This window comes from Heloderma suspectum, chromosome 6 (genome assembly GCF_057233095.1).
Source record: "Heloderma suspectum isolate Gila_16-S chromosome 6, 16-S_ref, whole genome shotgun sequence".
NCBI classification, from domain to species: Eukaryota; Metazoa; Chordata; class Lepidosauria; order Squamata; family Helodermatidae; genus Heloderma; species Heloderma suspectum.
Window position 1 is genome coordinate 89,161,694 of NC_139463.1, and position 14,985 is coordinate 89,176,678.

A 14,985-nucleotide genomic window follows, 5' to 3' on the forward strand; every position below is an offset into this window, starting at 1 on the left:
TTGGAAAAGGCCCTGCAAGCCATTTCCACACCCATATGCCCTAGGGCTCTAAAACCAAATCCTAGCAGCCCTCAGTGGCATGATGAGTTCATAGAGGGGTTACATGACCCAGCCGCACCAATCTGGGCATGGCTTGGAAAAGGCTCTGCTCAACTGTCTCCTCATCCGAACCCCCTAGGGCTCTAAAACGAATTCCGATTTTTCCATGGCGGTATGGCAAGTTTGTAGAGCGGTCACGTGACCCCCGTCAAGTGACCATGAAGGTCATATGACCAGGTCAACTGATCACATACGGCAGACTTCCAGCTAGGGCAGGACTTTCTGTCTCAACAGGGGGCGGTGCAACTGTCACCTTTGAAAATGGGGTGTGGTTTAGAGTTTGATGCGAATCCTCCTCTTTTACTACTGAGGCTGCATCAAACAACTAATGGATGGGGCATTCCATTTTTTTTAAGAAACTGGTTGCAAAGGAGAAGTGGCAACTGTATAGAAAGCACAACACTCTCTTGCTCTGGTATGGCCCCGATTAACTATGGGTTGTTTAAACCACAGTCAGCCATTTTGTGCAAACCAAGCCTTTGTCTCCAATCACTGTCAAATACAGATAGATTTCGAGTTTAGTCAGAGTATGTATACCCGACTCCTTGTGCAGTATAAAGACCAAAGGTACAACAGGTCTGTAGTCACCAGCAATGGCCTCAAGCTGATTGTTGCTAGGTAGGAATTCTGATACACTCAGAAGGCAAAACATGCAACTAATTTGCATAGATCAGATCCCACATTTTTCAATATAATAGGCCCTGTTCAGGGGTGAAGTAGGACCACAATTTGTTATTCATAAGCAATTCAGACCAATTATTCACACATTTTGGAAAAAGGAAACGGTTTCTGGCATTCTTTGTTAGCTTTTTGTCCTTGTTATTTGCTCCCTGATGTTCTGGTGGGGCCTGAACACTATGATGTAGCATTTAGGGAAAAAGATGCAAGCCAGTAAGCCAGCACTGGAAGTTAGGATAGAGAAGATCTCGACGGCCACCAGGTATTTCCCCTTGGTACTCAGATAGGCTGGAACAAAGGAGAGCCAAACACTGCAAAAGACCAACATGCTGAATGTGATAAATTTGGCCTCATTGAAACTGTCTGGCAACTTTCTGGCTGGAAAAGCTACTGTGAAGCAGACAATGGCCAGAATGCCCATGTAGCCCAGAACAGAGTAGAACATGGTGACTGAGCCTTCATTGCATTCTGCTACAATTTCCCTAGTCAGTGAATGCATGTCCATATCTGGGAATGGAGGAAATGTACTTAGCCAAATCAAGCAAATTCCTGTTTGAATAGAGGAGCAGGAAATGACTATCAAATTTGCCACCCTTTTCCCTACCCATTTCCTCATCTTGGATCCTGGTTTGGTAGCCATGAATGCCAGAACCACAGTGATGGTTTTTGCCAAAAGAGCAGAAAGAGCAACTGAGAAGACAATGCCAAAAGTTGTTTGCCGGAGAAGGCAAGTCATCCTGTTTGGCTGTCCGATGAACAGCAAGGAGCAGAGGAAGCAGCAAAGGAGGGAGATGAGCAGGATGTAGGTGAGGCTCCGGTTGTTGGCTTTGACTATGGGAGTGTCCTGGTGCTTCACAAAGTTTCCAAGTATCAAAGCTGTGATCACAGCAAAAGCAACAGCAGAGAAAGACAATGAAATCCCCAAAGGTTCCTCATAGGAGAGATAGCTTATAACCTTGGGAATGCATTGATCCTGCTCTAAGTTTGAATAGTGATCTTCTGAACAATCAGTACAGGAATCCATATCTGGAAAGAAAAAGAAGTACTTTTTAATAAGAGATAGAGAGCAGATGCAATCTGAGAAGGTGGTAGAGGCCTTTAAAATAGCTCATCTTGAATTATTCATATATTCTATCCCTATCAGATAGCATTGCCCAAATACATCTGCCTTAATCCATGTATGGAAACCAAATATATATATAAAATAAATATGCCTCCGATATGAGAGAGAACATGGTGCTTCCTGATGTATTATGGTAATGCATGAACTTTGAGCCAAGACGTCTGTGTTTAAATCTCACCTGTGAACCACAAGCTCACCGGGAAGCTGCTCACTTTCCCTCTCTCTCTCTCTCTCTCTCTCATACACACACACACACACACTTAAGAACATAAGAGCCATGCTGCATTGGACCAAGGGTCCATCTATTCCAGCATTCTGTTCCCACAATGGCCAACCAGATGCCCGAATAAGAAGTCCACAAGCAGGACATGAGTGCAACAGCACCCCCCCCCACGTTCCCCAGCAACTGGTGTTGCTCTCTCTCTCTCTCTCTCTCTCTCTCTCTCTCTCACTTGGCATCTCTTTACCAGTGTAAAATCCTGCATTTAAAATGGGGCTTTCTGCTTCCATTTTAAATTCTGGATCACTTCGACTCCCTTTTTCACATGCTTCCTTCTCCCCACCCCTTTCCTCTCCTTCTCCCCATATCTGAGTCTTCCATTATCTTTAATTGATCTCACTCCTTTTCTTGCCATATCTTCTTTTTTTACAGAGGGAACTCAAGCAGAACACAACAGGGTAATTTGATAGCTCATTACCTGTGATCTATTTAAAAACAGAACAAATGGCCTTTATTGCAGGAAACGCCTTGGATGATCATGGTGTCATGTAAAGAGCCTGCAAGCTTGTGTGAAGGAGCAATCGCAATAGCAGGATAAAAGCCCTGTGTGAAGCAGTCCTCTCTCTCTCTCTCTCCAACTGCAATGCCACTGCCTGATGTAGGCAAGCAAAGACTATCCCCCACCCCTGCCCCTGCCCCTGTTTTTCCCAACAATCACTCATGACATCCTTCTCCCCTTCCCGCTCAGCTTACTTGGTTCCAGCAGCAGCATCCTATTGTAGAATCTTCACTCCTGCTAGATTCTAGAGTGCCAGACACAGCAGGAGGCTCCCATCATTTTGAACCCTCCAAAAATGCAATCCCCAGCAAACATGAGCAGGAACTCAACTGCAAAGCAGGATGGCAGTGGTGGCTGGAAGCTGAGGTGGGAAGGCAGTGTGTGTGTGGGGTAGGGATGTTCATTTCACCACCCTTTCCAACCTGCCAACTGAGGCAGGAGTCCTACTGAGCCTGATGGTACTGCTGGTTTTGGGTGTTGTGCTTACCTGGGTTTGATTTCTTTTAGAAGGTGGAGGCTTATGGCATGGGAGGCTTATGGCATTTTGAAATAGTTGAATGTAATTTACAAATACATAGACTGAATAGAGGTGAAAGAAAACACTCCAATAGCAGCCCTGCCTTTCCCACATCAGATCTCCAGAGAGGGAGATACTATCCCCCAGTGCTTCAGAGTTTATAGGTCACTTCACTCTCATTCCCATTCTGTATCTTTGTAGGGATGGCAGAGAATTTCTCCATGAATCTCTGGGAGACCGAATGCCAACACATTCGGCCCCCTGAAATTGGTGGTGAAATTCCCCGCCGGCCCCCTGCTCCCCCCGGGATGGGACTTACCTCGTGCGAATGTCCCTCTTGGTGGCGGGTCCCAGCGGTGGTTCGGCGGGGGCGGGGGTGGCGGCCGGTCTTCTGACCGGCTGCTGCCACCACCATTGCAAAATAAAAAAGGAAAGTATAAAACAAAACAAAACACAGCCATGATAGGCTACGTAATGATTTACATAGCCTATCACGGCTAGATTTCCAAAGTCAGCTGTGACAGGCTACATAAATTGTCACGTAGCCTATCGCGGGTGACTTTGGAAAAAAAAAAAGCACGTACGCAAATGGCGGCGCCCATGGGGTGCCGCCATTTGCGTTCCTTAGTTTGGCACGTCTAGTCTACATAAAGATGTACGTAGACTACGGCGAAAATAAGGGCAACGCAAATAGCGTTCCCTTATTTTCGCCGTAGTCTACGTACATCTTTACGTAGACTAGACGTGCCAAACTAAGGAACGCAAATGGTGGCGCCCCATGGGCGCCACCATTTGCGTACGCGCTTTTTTTTCCCCCCCAAAAAAGCGTACGCGCTTTTTTTTTCCCCAAAGTCACTCATGATAGGCTACGTGACGACTTAGATAGCCTATCACAGCTGACTTTGGAAATCTAGCCATGATACGTAAATCGTTACGTAGCTTACCATGGGTGTGTGTGGTTTTTTTACTTTACTTTTTTTTTCGCGGCCGGGTAGACGGGGCGCTCCTCCCCGGCCTGAATTTCGGCAGCGAGGAATGGGGCGCCTCCCCCCCAGCCTGAATTTCGGCCAGGCGAGTCAGGGCGCCTCCCCCCCTCGCCTGAACCGAAGCGCCTCCACCCCACCACAAAGCAAGCTGAGGGATCAGGTAAGTCCCTTTCGTCCATCCCTAATCTTTTGTTTTCCCGAAGTTCTTCTGCTGTTTCCCACTCACACCTAGCTTGCCCCCGCCTTGCTGAAGGGGCGAATAAGGATGAGTCATCTTCTCTAACCATCTCCAAGCCCTCCTGGGGTATTGTTGTTCAAATTCCTTGACAGAAAGGTGTGCTTGGAAACTTTGCCTCTTACTATTAAGGAATATGTCTGGTCATTCTGGCCCCATTAATCTTGCCAGGTTAACACCAGAATTAAGGCTATCTCATTTTGGGTCAAACTCAAACATCCAGGGAATTGGAAGGTAAAGGTGATGATTTGTCTTTCTGCCTGTTGTCTATCCATCTATACGTCTATATAGCAAAGTTTTACATGGACACTATAATCCTTCCCCCTGGCTCCTAGCTTTGCATATGGAGTGGTTTCTTTTTATTTTGTATTATGCAAGAAACATTGAATTACTGGACTCCCAAAGAGTCTGCACTGTTACTTGATGACACAGCACTGTGTTCTTTGTCAGTAGCTGGCTGTATATATCTTCCTTCTTTTCTTTATGTATGAAGCACATTTCCAACTGAAAGAAACCATCAATCCAATGTTTAGACTAGTGTCAAAATGTGTGACCAAGCATACCTAGGCCTGAATGTAAAAGAAAGGTCTGCATTCTTGCATAACAAGACCTCTTCCTATAGCCAGATATTCAAGCATACCTAGGCCTGAATGTAAAAGAGATGTCTGCATTCTTGCATAACAAGACCTCTTCCTATAGTCAGATATTCAAGGATTAGTAACATTTTCTTACTCCTTCCAGACCAAAGGCCATGTACATTTTTATTACACTGGTTTTGCTGGATATGGTATGAGATGCAGTATGTTTGACATCTATGAAGAACCATGATTCCTACCGGTCTGATTAGAAATTTCCCCTTGAGGACACGGGGCACAATCATAGCAGCAAAATGGCTCCCCTTCCTTCTTTTTCCTGATGTGGCCAGGATGGCAGTTGTCATTACACACAGAAATGGGCAGCACCTAATCAGAAACATCAGTGGAGAATGGACAGCACTGAGAAAAAGATGTTTTGATCATTATGGTTTCATGACTGTCGAGACTTCCGGTAAGGAGCCATGTCATCCTGGCAGTGACTTGCGGGGCTCTGCAAGTCGCTTCTTTCAAACAGCTGTGAAAAGGTTGAGAAACCTTTTTTTCCCCCTGGAAAATAAAGGGGAAGCCTGCAGTACCATCTGGATGAAATCTTAGAAGAACAGCTGCCTTTGTGGAGGATGCAAAGGGGCTGAAAACTAAGGTCAGATGCAGGAGATAAACACCTACTGAAATGCTGTTTTGAAACTCTTAATTAATTAAGAGGATGGGCGTGCTCCAGTCTTAGATACCATTTGGAAATTTAAGCTACCAGCAAGCACCCCTTACACAGAAAAAAGCAGAAGTATGGCAGTTGTAGAAATCTAACCTGAATTAAAATCAAGGAGTTGCAGACTTTTACAAAGTGAATTTAGCTCAAGAGGTCCTTTCAAAAGAAGAAAAAAGAAAGAGTACTAAAACTGTTTGTATTTTTTAATAACTATTACAGTCTAATTAACTTCCTATTTCTTTAAATCATTGTTTGAAGGGTTTAATGTTTGAATTTATATGGCTGAAAGCTATGTCCAGTTGCTTCTATCTTCTGCATGACCTTGAGAAAGCGACAAAGTCAAAATAAATCTTTGACAGAAAGCCTGGAATAGGCTGGAATAAGATCAACTTGTGGGCTGATTTAGTGAAATTTAGTAAAGAAGGAGTATTACTGACACCTGTTGGATGTTAAAAAATCAGCAGCTTATGAAAAATCTTTCTTCTTTTCATGTTCTTTTTTATTTTTATCCCTTTTTCTCCTTTTGATACTGAGAGAGATCTCTTTTGGCATTGGAAGATCAATAACTTACTGGATATCCAGATAGATTACTTTATAAAGGAAGTAATGAAGAAGATAATTGATTGAGTGCTATGAATTTGGATAAACCAGCAAAGGATATCAGAAAAACTCATAGTAGAGCCAATACCTGGGAGATGCCTACAGAACAACTAAGTAGAAATACTAAATCCAGGAAAGGCTCTCTAAAAGAGACTCTGATGGGAGCTATGAAATTATTGGTGAAAGCAACATCTATAAGCAAGGAAGAGGTACCTGAGCAGAAGCAAGATATACAAAAACTGCCCTTGGATGAACAAACACAAAATATTATAGATGCTATAAGCAAAAAAGATGGAGGCTTTGCAACTATGCATACAACAAAGGATGGGCACTTTTGAGCAACGTATAGAACAAAGGATGAGCACCTTTGAACAATGTATAGAAAAATGGATGGAAAGACAAGTATTGGAAGGAAAGGAGGAGATTAAAGACATGAAGGAAGAACTGAGACAAGAATTTAAGAAATTAGATGATGCATTAAGTCAAAGAACAGAAGAAGTTAAAATAATGACAAAGAGTGGAAGTACTGGAAAATAATGCAGAAATTGTAACTACGGAGTTAGAACGTGAGCAGGTTGCCTTAGCTTGGTTTGAGCTTAAAGACAAGGAATGCTTGTTATGTTTTAGAGGGGTTGCGGAAAGTTATGGCAGCACAGACCCTGACCTCAGAATGGAATTGGTAAAGACTATAGCAGCCTTTTTGAGTAAAGAAGAGAAAACCATGGAAATGGAAATAGATGGAGCTTACAGACTGAATTTGACATATGCAAAAACAAGAGGTCTACCCAGAGATATTATTGTACATTTTGTAAAGAAAACTACAAGGGATTCAATTCTTCAGAAACACTATAAAACTAAACTGAAGATGGTGGGCAAAGAGATTATTGTCATGAAATAAATTCCTGGAAGATTTCTGAGGAAAAGGAGAGATTATGCATTTTTAACAACAATCCTGAAACAGAAAAAAAGTTCTTGTTTAGATGGGAATTCCCAGAAGGTGTGGTCTTCTCTTACAGAGAACAGAGATTTAAGTTGAACTCAGTTCAAAAAGCAAGAGAGTTCCTTCGAACTTATGGAAAAGATTGGACAGACCTACAACCTGATGTACAAGAAGAGGACAGCACACAGGGTGCAACAGGTGGAAATTAAGAATGTACCTTAATTTTTATTTTTTTTTAAAGAATGGATTATAAACTTTTAACTTGGAACATTAATGGGGTGAATGCTCCTCAAAAGAGAAAGAAAATATTTTACTATTTACAAAAACTGAAACAAGATATAATATGCTTACAAGAAACTCATATTAAGAAAGATGATACCAAATATTTAATTAAAAAAAAACTAGGTGAAGAGTTTATAACTGCAAGCCAAAAAAAGAAAAACAATGGAGTAGTTTTATATGTTAAGCCACATTTGGGACCGGAATTGGTATTGTCAGTTGAACAAGGTCATTTTGTGGGAGTTAAAATTACACTGAATGGTGTATCAATGTTGATTTTAGGAGTTTATGCACCTAATGGCCACAAAGCGGAATTTTATGAGGATCTCTTATCCAAACTTGTGGATCTAACTTTTCACAATTGGTGTTTAATGGGAGATTGGAATGGGATGATTGGATTTCAAAAGGATAGGTCAAATTCAACACCTTGAACTTGGCCGAGAAAATAACTGGTAACCAATGCAAATCCTTCAACACTGGAGTGATGTGATCTCGCCGGCGGCTGCCTTTATGAAGTGTGAAGAAGAAATTTTGCAGCCGTTGAAAAATATGATGAACAGTATTTTAGAAAAGGGGGAGATACCGGAAATATGGAAAATAGTATATATAACATTAATACCTAAAGAAGGACAGGATTTAACCTCAGCAAAAAACTACAGACCAATCTCATTATTAAACAATGACTATAAGATATTTGCAACACTTTTTGGAAGAAAGGCTCAAGAAAATATTGCAGGAGTTTGTATATGAGGACCAAAGGTGTTGCTTACCAAGGAGACAGATGAGAGATAATGTAAGAATGGTCTTGAATGTAGGGATGTCAGAGAATTCTGCCACGGATCTCGGTGAGGCCAAATGCTGGTGCATTCGGCCCCCCAAAATCTGTGGCGGAACGGCCTGCCACCCCCCTGCCCCCCGCTGGGCCTGGCCGGCTGCTCTGCAGAGCTGTTGCGGAGCACAGCCAGCCATGGAGGATTCCGGGGGGGGAGGAACGGATCACCTCCCCTCCATCGAGGATTCTGGGGGGAGGGATGGAATGCCTCCCCACTTACCATCAACATAATCCGCGGAAAGGTAAGTGACTTTCGTACATCCCTACTTGAATGTGGTGGAATATTTGGAAAAACACCCAGAAATACAAGCAGCTCTGATCTTTTTAGATGCAGAGAAAGCATTTGATAATCTCAACTGGAAATTTTTAATTAAGACTTTAGAAGAACTGGACTTTCGAGAAAACTTTATAAAATGGGTGAAATCAGTATATACCAATCAAAAGCTCAAATAATTATAAATGGGGATTTGACTATACATTGTGAGATACAAAGAGGAACAAGACAAAGTTGCCCATTGTCACTGCTATTGTTTATATTGGTTTTAGAACTATTGAACAGAGATATAAGACAAGATGATTGAATTACAGGAATAAAGATTAAAAAGGAGAAACATAAGCTGAGGGCCTTTGCAGATGACTTGGTGTTTATGTCGGAAGAACCTTTAAAGGGAATTGAAATTTTAATGAAAAAATTAAAAGAATTTGGAGCAGTGGGCCATGGCAGGGTTCAAATAAACAGAAAACAAAATTTTTAACAAAGAATATGTATGTTCAAGAAAAAAAAAAGGTGATGGATAAGACTGGCTTCCAAACTGAAAAGAAAGTAAAATATTTGGGACTCCTTTTGACAAATATGAATTGGTTGCTTTTTCAAAATAACTATGTTAAAGTGTGAAATGAAATTAAACCAGACCTATTAAAATGGGGAAAATTACAACTATCACTTTTGGGAAGAATTGCAATGATCAAAATGAATGTATTACCTAGAATGTTATTTTTGTTTCAAATGATACCCATTATTACATTGGAGTTATCTTTCAAGCAGTGGCAGAGAGATATAACGAAGTATATATGACAAGCAAAAAAACCAAGAGTTAAAATAAAAATCATACAAGATGCAAAGGAAAGAGGTGGTTTGGGATTAACAGATTTTAAAACCTATTTTTCGGCCTGCTGCTTGATGTGGATGAAAGAATGGGTGACATTGAAAAATAGAAGACTTTTAGAACTAGAAGGACATGAATTGAGATACAGGTGACATCGTTATTTGTGGTATGATAAAACAAAAGTGAATGTAGATTTTAATAATCATTATATAAGAAGGGCTGTATTAAGAATTTGGAATAAATATAAATTAAGGTTCTATGAAAAAATACCACGTTGGATATCTTCACAAGAAGCAATGCATAGAAGAGAATTTGATAGCATGCATAAATCCGATGCTGTAAAGAACAATATTGTTTAGGAACCTGGAATGTCAGATCAATGAATCAAGGTAAGCTGGAGGTGGTCAAACATGAGATGGAAAGAATGAACATCGACATCTTGGGAATCAGTGAACTAAAATGGACAAGCATGGGCGAATTTAATTCAGGTGACCTGAATTCATAGCTGCAGGTGAGATTTTACATAAATGTAGGTGGTTACAGGAGCTTATTTACATGATGAGAAATGCCAGGCTGGATGAATCACAGGTCGGAATTAAGATTGCTGAGAGAATTATCAGCAACCTCAGATACGCAGACGATACCACCCTAATGGCAGAAAGCGAAGAGGATCTAAAGAGCCTCTTGTTGAGAGTGAAAGAGGAGAGTGCAAAAGCTGGTTTGAAACTCAACATTAAAAAAACAAAGATCATGGCATCTGGCCCCATCACTTCCTGGCATATAGAAGGGGAAGAAATGGAAGCAGCAACAGATTTTAATTTCTTGGGCTCGAGTCCCCTGGACTGCAAGGAGGTCAAATCAGTCCATCCTAAAGGAAATCAACCCTGAGTGCTCATTGGAAGGACAGATACTGAAGCTGAAGCTCAAATATCTTGGCCACCTAATGCAAAGAGAAAACTCACTGGAAAAGAGCCTGATGCTGGGAAAGATTGAAGGCAAAAGGAGAAGGGGACAGCAGAGGATGTGATGGCTAAATAGTATGACAGATGCAATGAATATGAACTTGAGCATGCTCTGGGAGAGAGGGGAGGACAGGAAGGCCTGGCGTGCTATGGTCCATGGGGTCATGAAGAATCGGACACAACTTAACGATTGAACAACAACAACATAAATGGATAAGATACAATGATTTACTGGAATTGCCACAAGGGGAATAGAAGTTAAAATCAAGGTAAAACTTATTGGAAGAAGGTCATGTATGTCAGTGGTTTTCATATCTGCAAATTAAAGAAAGGTTTAAAATAGATGAGAAAATAGTGGATTTGAACAAACAGAATCTGAGTTTGAAACAGCACTGTGTACAAATGATGAGCATGTTATTGCTAAACTGTGTAAATTACTGTTAAGGTATGAGACAGAAGATGAACAAGTAAAAGATTGTATGATAAAATGGGCACAAAATGTTGGTCATAATATATCAATGGAAGAGTGGGAAAGTATGTGGGGAAAATATTTAAAATTTACTTTATGTACAAGTCTTAAAGAGAATTTTTATAAGATGTTGTATAGACGGTATATGTCACTGTTTAAATTGTCTAAAATGTATTAAGGTGTTTCTGGAAAATGTTGGAAATGTGAAGATCAAGAGGGAACCTTTTATCATTTATGGTGGACTTGTAAAAAATCTAAGGCATATTGGAAACGGTCTTTAGCTCAAAGAATATTAAAGACTACTATAGAATTAAAGCCAGAAACCTTTTTATTGGGACTAACAGATAAACACGTAGAAGAGAAAGGGGGAACCCTCTTTTTCTCCATGACAACGGCTGCAAGATTATTGTATGCACTAAAGTAGAAGAATGAAACCATACCAGCTGTGAGCGAGCGGATCATGAAAATGATGGAGCTGGCAGAGATGGTAAAACTTACCATTATAATTAAAGAAGGGTCAACAACTAAATTGATGTTAGATTGGAAACCTTTTAGAGAATTTGTACAAGAAATAGAGAAAAATGATATCTATGTATGTGGATTTTGAACTCTGAGATGGTTAATTCTCTTTTGTTGCTGTTAAAATTAGGAGAGAAATGAGATAATGTCTGTGAACTCCATGTATAATATACAACTAAGATAAGAACTAGAGGATAATAATGAGCATTTGTTGTGGAAGGGAAGCCAAAGGTAAATAACTTGCAATCTTAAGAGATATTCTAGTGTTTGTGTATTGTGTGTTTATGTTATTGTTATTGTTGTTGTTGTGTTGTGTTTTTCTTTTCTTTTCTTTTTTTAAAAAGAAAATTATTATATATAAAAAAAGATAATTTTGCAGGTGTCAAGTATCAAGGTGTTCCAAATTGGATAGATGCTTAGGCCATTTAGAGCCCAACAGATCCCCGGCATGGACCTGGCTTGGCTTGCATTTGCAAGCCAAGCTGCATGATAGTTCCTGAAACTCAGGAACTTTAGTGTGTGTGGGGGGGTGTTGCGAAGTTGCACGCGGATTAGTGCCAAATTGTGGCCATGAAAAGCACATTTTGCACAAAATCGCAGCTTAGACTGTTTGCAGCTGTGATTTCATGCAAATTCCGCTATTTCTGGCTGTGATTTTGCACAAGTTAGGATTTGTGCAAACCTCCTGCAGAAAAATCTATGAGTTGGCTTGACTCACTGCATGCTGAATCAGGCCAACTAAGGATCGCACCGGAGTGCAGGGACCTGAGTGACTATGTTGATGGCTTGTGGCACCTCACCATGTCACAGTGCAGCAAGATCCAGGCCACCCACCTCATGCCCCGAGACAAAGGCCAAATGAAGTGTGAGCCCTGCCCTATGCATTGGGTCAATGACAATCCAAGACAACCCCATAGTTGTCATAGAGGACATGAAATCCTGAGCTGGTCCTGTTAAGGCAGCATCAGTGTGGATGTTCACTTCCTCCAGGACCATAGTTCTAGGGTTCTCCAACACCTCATGATGTTGGTCAGAGCAGCAGCGTGGGTAGTTCCCCAACAGCATCCCCAATCTGTCTCTTTGCCCAAGACAAGGTACAGGCCCTCACAGTCCAAACTAAGGTGGAGGATTTTCCCAGTGAGCAACATGAAACAGTTATGGTTAAAGGTCACCACCCGCAGCCCTCCTGCTTGTTTTTCTGCCCTGTGTGTGTGCATGTGTGTTTTTGTATCACACCATCAGTCAGGTGTCTCCTCTATAGGGAACTGCTGTGGTATCCCCTATGGTATGTAAAAAACCACTCTGTTGTGCCAGTGCATGTATGTTTTAGGTGCATGTATGTGCCATGGCTGTGCCAACGCAGCTCTCCCTGTTTTGCCATCTTATTAGGTGGCTGGGAAATCAGGGTGGGGGTCCATTTTTTTGTTCTTTTTAAAAAATCCACCAAAACCAATGCCTGCACAAAACAAACTATGATTTGCAAGAGACATGTGTGATAATGGCACTTATATACTTGTGGCAGCACACATATATCAACAGGACATGATGGGAGAGTAGCTTCAAAGGCGGTGGCGGGGGGCGGGGGTATTTGAATGTTCTTTAAGAAAGCCTGAACTTCCCGAGATGTTCAAGGAAAGTGTGTGTGTGTTTATGTGTGTGTGTGTGTGTGAGAGAGAGAGAGAGAGAGAAAGAGAGAGAGAGAGAGAGAGAGAGAGAGAGAGAGAGAGGTACATAGTTGGGTTGGTGGGTTTGGGACAAAATTATTTGGAGCTGTTATCTCAGTTAGAAGCAATATGTTTGTATCGGAAGCCCTAGGTGTGCATTCACTGGATGGTGTGTAGGGTAATGTGGGGAGTGGGATATGGGCACGTATGTAAGCCTTGTCCCCAGTGTCATCGTGGGTCTGTTTAGCCCTTCACGTATTGTGTACAAATGTCAGAATAGGTCTCCGCAAGCACATTCCTGTTTGGCAATGGAAAGTGGAGTCAGGGCTGTCTGATTCAGAGTGGGACCACAGCAGGGGGGTAGGGGGAAGTGTTAAAGTCCCCAAGCACCCCAAGGCTAGTGTCCCAATCTGTCTAGTAATGTATGGCCTGATGTTGTGAAGTCACATCCCATAAATAAAGGCATAGGCATTGAAGCAGAATGTCCTTGATTTCCTCTGCAAACTCCTTTGAAAACATGGAAGTACTTGCAGCATTGTAGCTCCAGAATGACACTCCACATGCATGACAAACCTTCACAAGCATTTGCTGCCATAGGTTGTAATGGGACAAAAAATCCTTAATAGTTGTTAACCACTGGTCAGAACCTCGCCAAACCAAAGAAAGGCACGCCTCAGCTAGGAATGTGAGAACCCACCCCAACTTGGGTTCTCTGGGCGCCCACTGAAGCACCGCCCCTGCTTGCTTCCCCACGGACCCGTGCTTCAGCCGCCCACAAGCATTATACCTCTAATATTGCACATAGTAAGTTTTCCTGTCACCAAACTGTGCATATTTAAATATGCACATTTTTTAAACTTCCTTTTTTATGCAGAAACCAAAGGCAGAAAAATGGTGGGCACTCACCCGATGGGCTCACGGTGAGTCCGGCAGAGTGCATGTGAGGGGCAAGTGAGGACAGCGTGGTGGGCACAGTCTGGGGGTCATGGGGGGGTGTAGACTCTCAGGCCCAGTTGGGCTCCCGCAACATCCCTAGCCTCAGCAACTCTGAATAAAGTACATCAGTAGATTTTAGCCAAATTTAGAAGTTATACATGAAATGCCATGATGAAATAGGGGGAAAAGTGTAAATGTGTCACATTTCAGCAGATTTTAACTCCTTGTACCTGTGGAAATTTTTATCACAAGTCTCTACAATTGTAGACCTCATCAGGTAGAAAGTGGATACCATGTTTCCAATTGTTAGCTCAACTGGCATCACTTTTTTGTAATCAGTAGAATTTTGAGGCTTATAATGGTGAAACTTTTGTGTGCATGACTCACCTTCAATTAAAAAGGCACTCCCGTGACTCTTCGATTTATATTTTATTTCTTTTATTGTACACGGCCTGGTTAGGTTGGACACGAAAGGTGGTGTAAAGTATTTTAAAACAATCAAGTTGTGCTACATCTGGCAAGATCCTTGCTGTCTCACCTGCTTGAACGTCCTAGGCCACACGATGCTTTTATCATGGACTGTTAACTTTTTTCCAGGAGGAGCTGCTGGATTGAACATTCCCACTTTAACTCTCAGGAAGGATTGATTTGGGAAAATTATCCAGTTTGTAACATCGAATCCTGTGATTGCTTCTCCATTTTCATCAAACTCTACTGCCTCCCCCGCACTGTTGTTGAATGAGATGCCCCTCAGAAAAGGATGGAGCTAAATTCAAAGATAAAAACACACAAATGGACAACAAAGTATTTTCGTGATCACACTGACCTATCCTAGGAAGGTTGAGATTATTTTACATCAGTCTGGGTCTTGCTTTCTCACTACTTTACTGTGGCTAGAAGGATGAAAAACCTTTCCCTTGGGAAGAGTTGTCTGCCCCATTTCCTAACCAGGTAGAATT

At 41.7% G+C, this 14,985-nt stretch overlaps 1 protein-coding gene across 1 annotated transcript; it reads right to left on the bottom strand.

Annotated features, from left to right (window-relative positions):
* Positions 1 to 901: 901 nt before the first annotated feature.
* Positions 902 to 5,370, bottom strand: LOC146341763 (vomeronasal type-2 receptor 26-like). The gene is made up of 2 exons (XM_084808406.1): positions 5,253 to 5,370; positions 902 to 1,803 (listed from the first exon to the last, which is right to left on the bottom strand). The coding sequence occupies exon 2, from the start codon at positions 1,799 to 1,801 to the stop codon at positions 902 to 904; it is 900 nt and encodes a 299-aa protein (XP_084664532.1). The 5' UTR covers positions 1,802 to 1,803; positions 5,253 to 5,370.
* Positions 5,371 to 14,985: the final 9,615 nt, after the last annotated feature.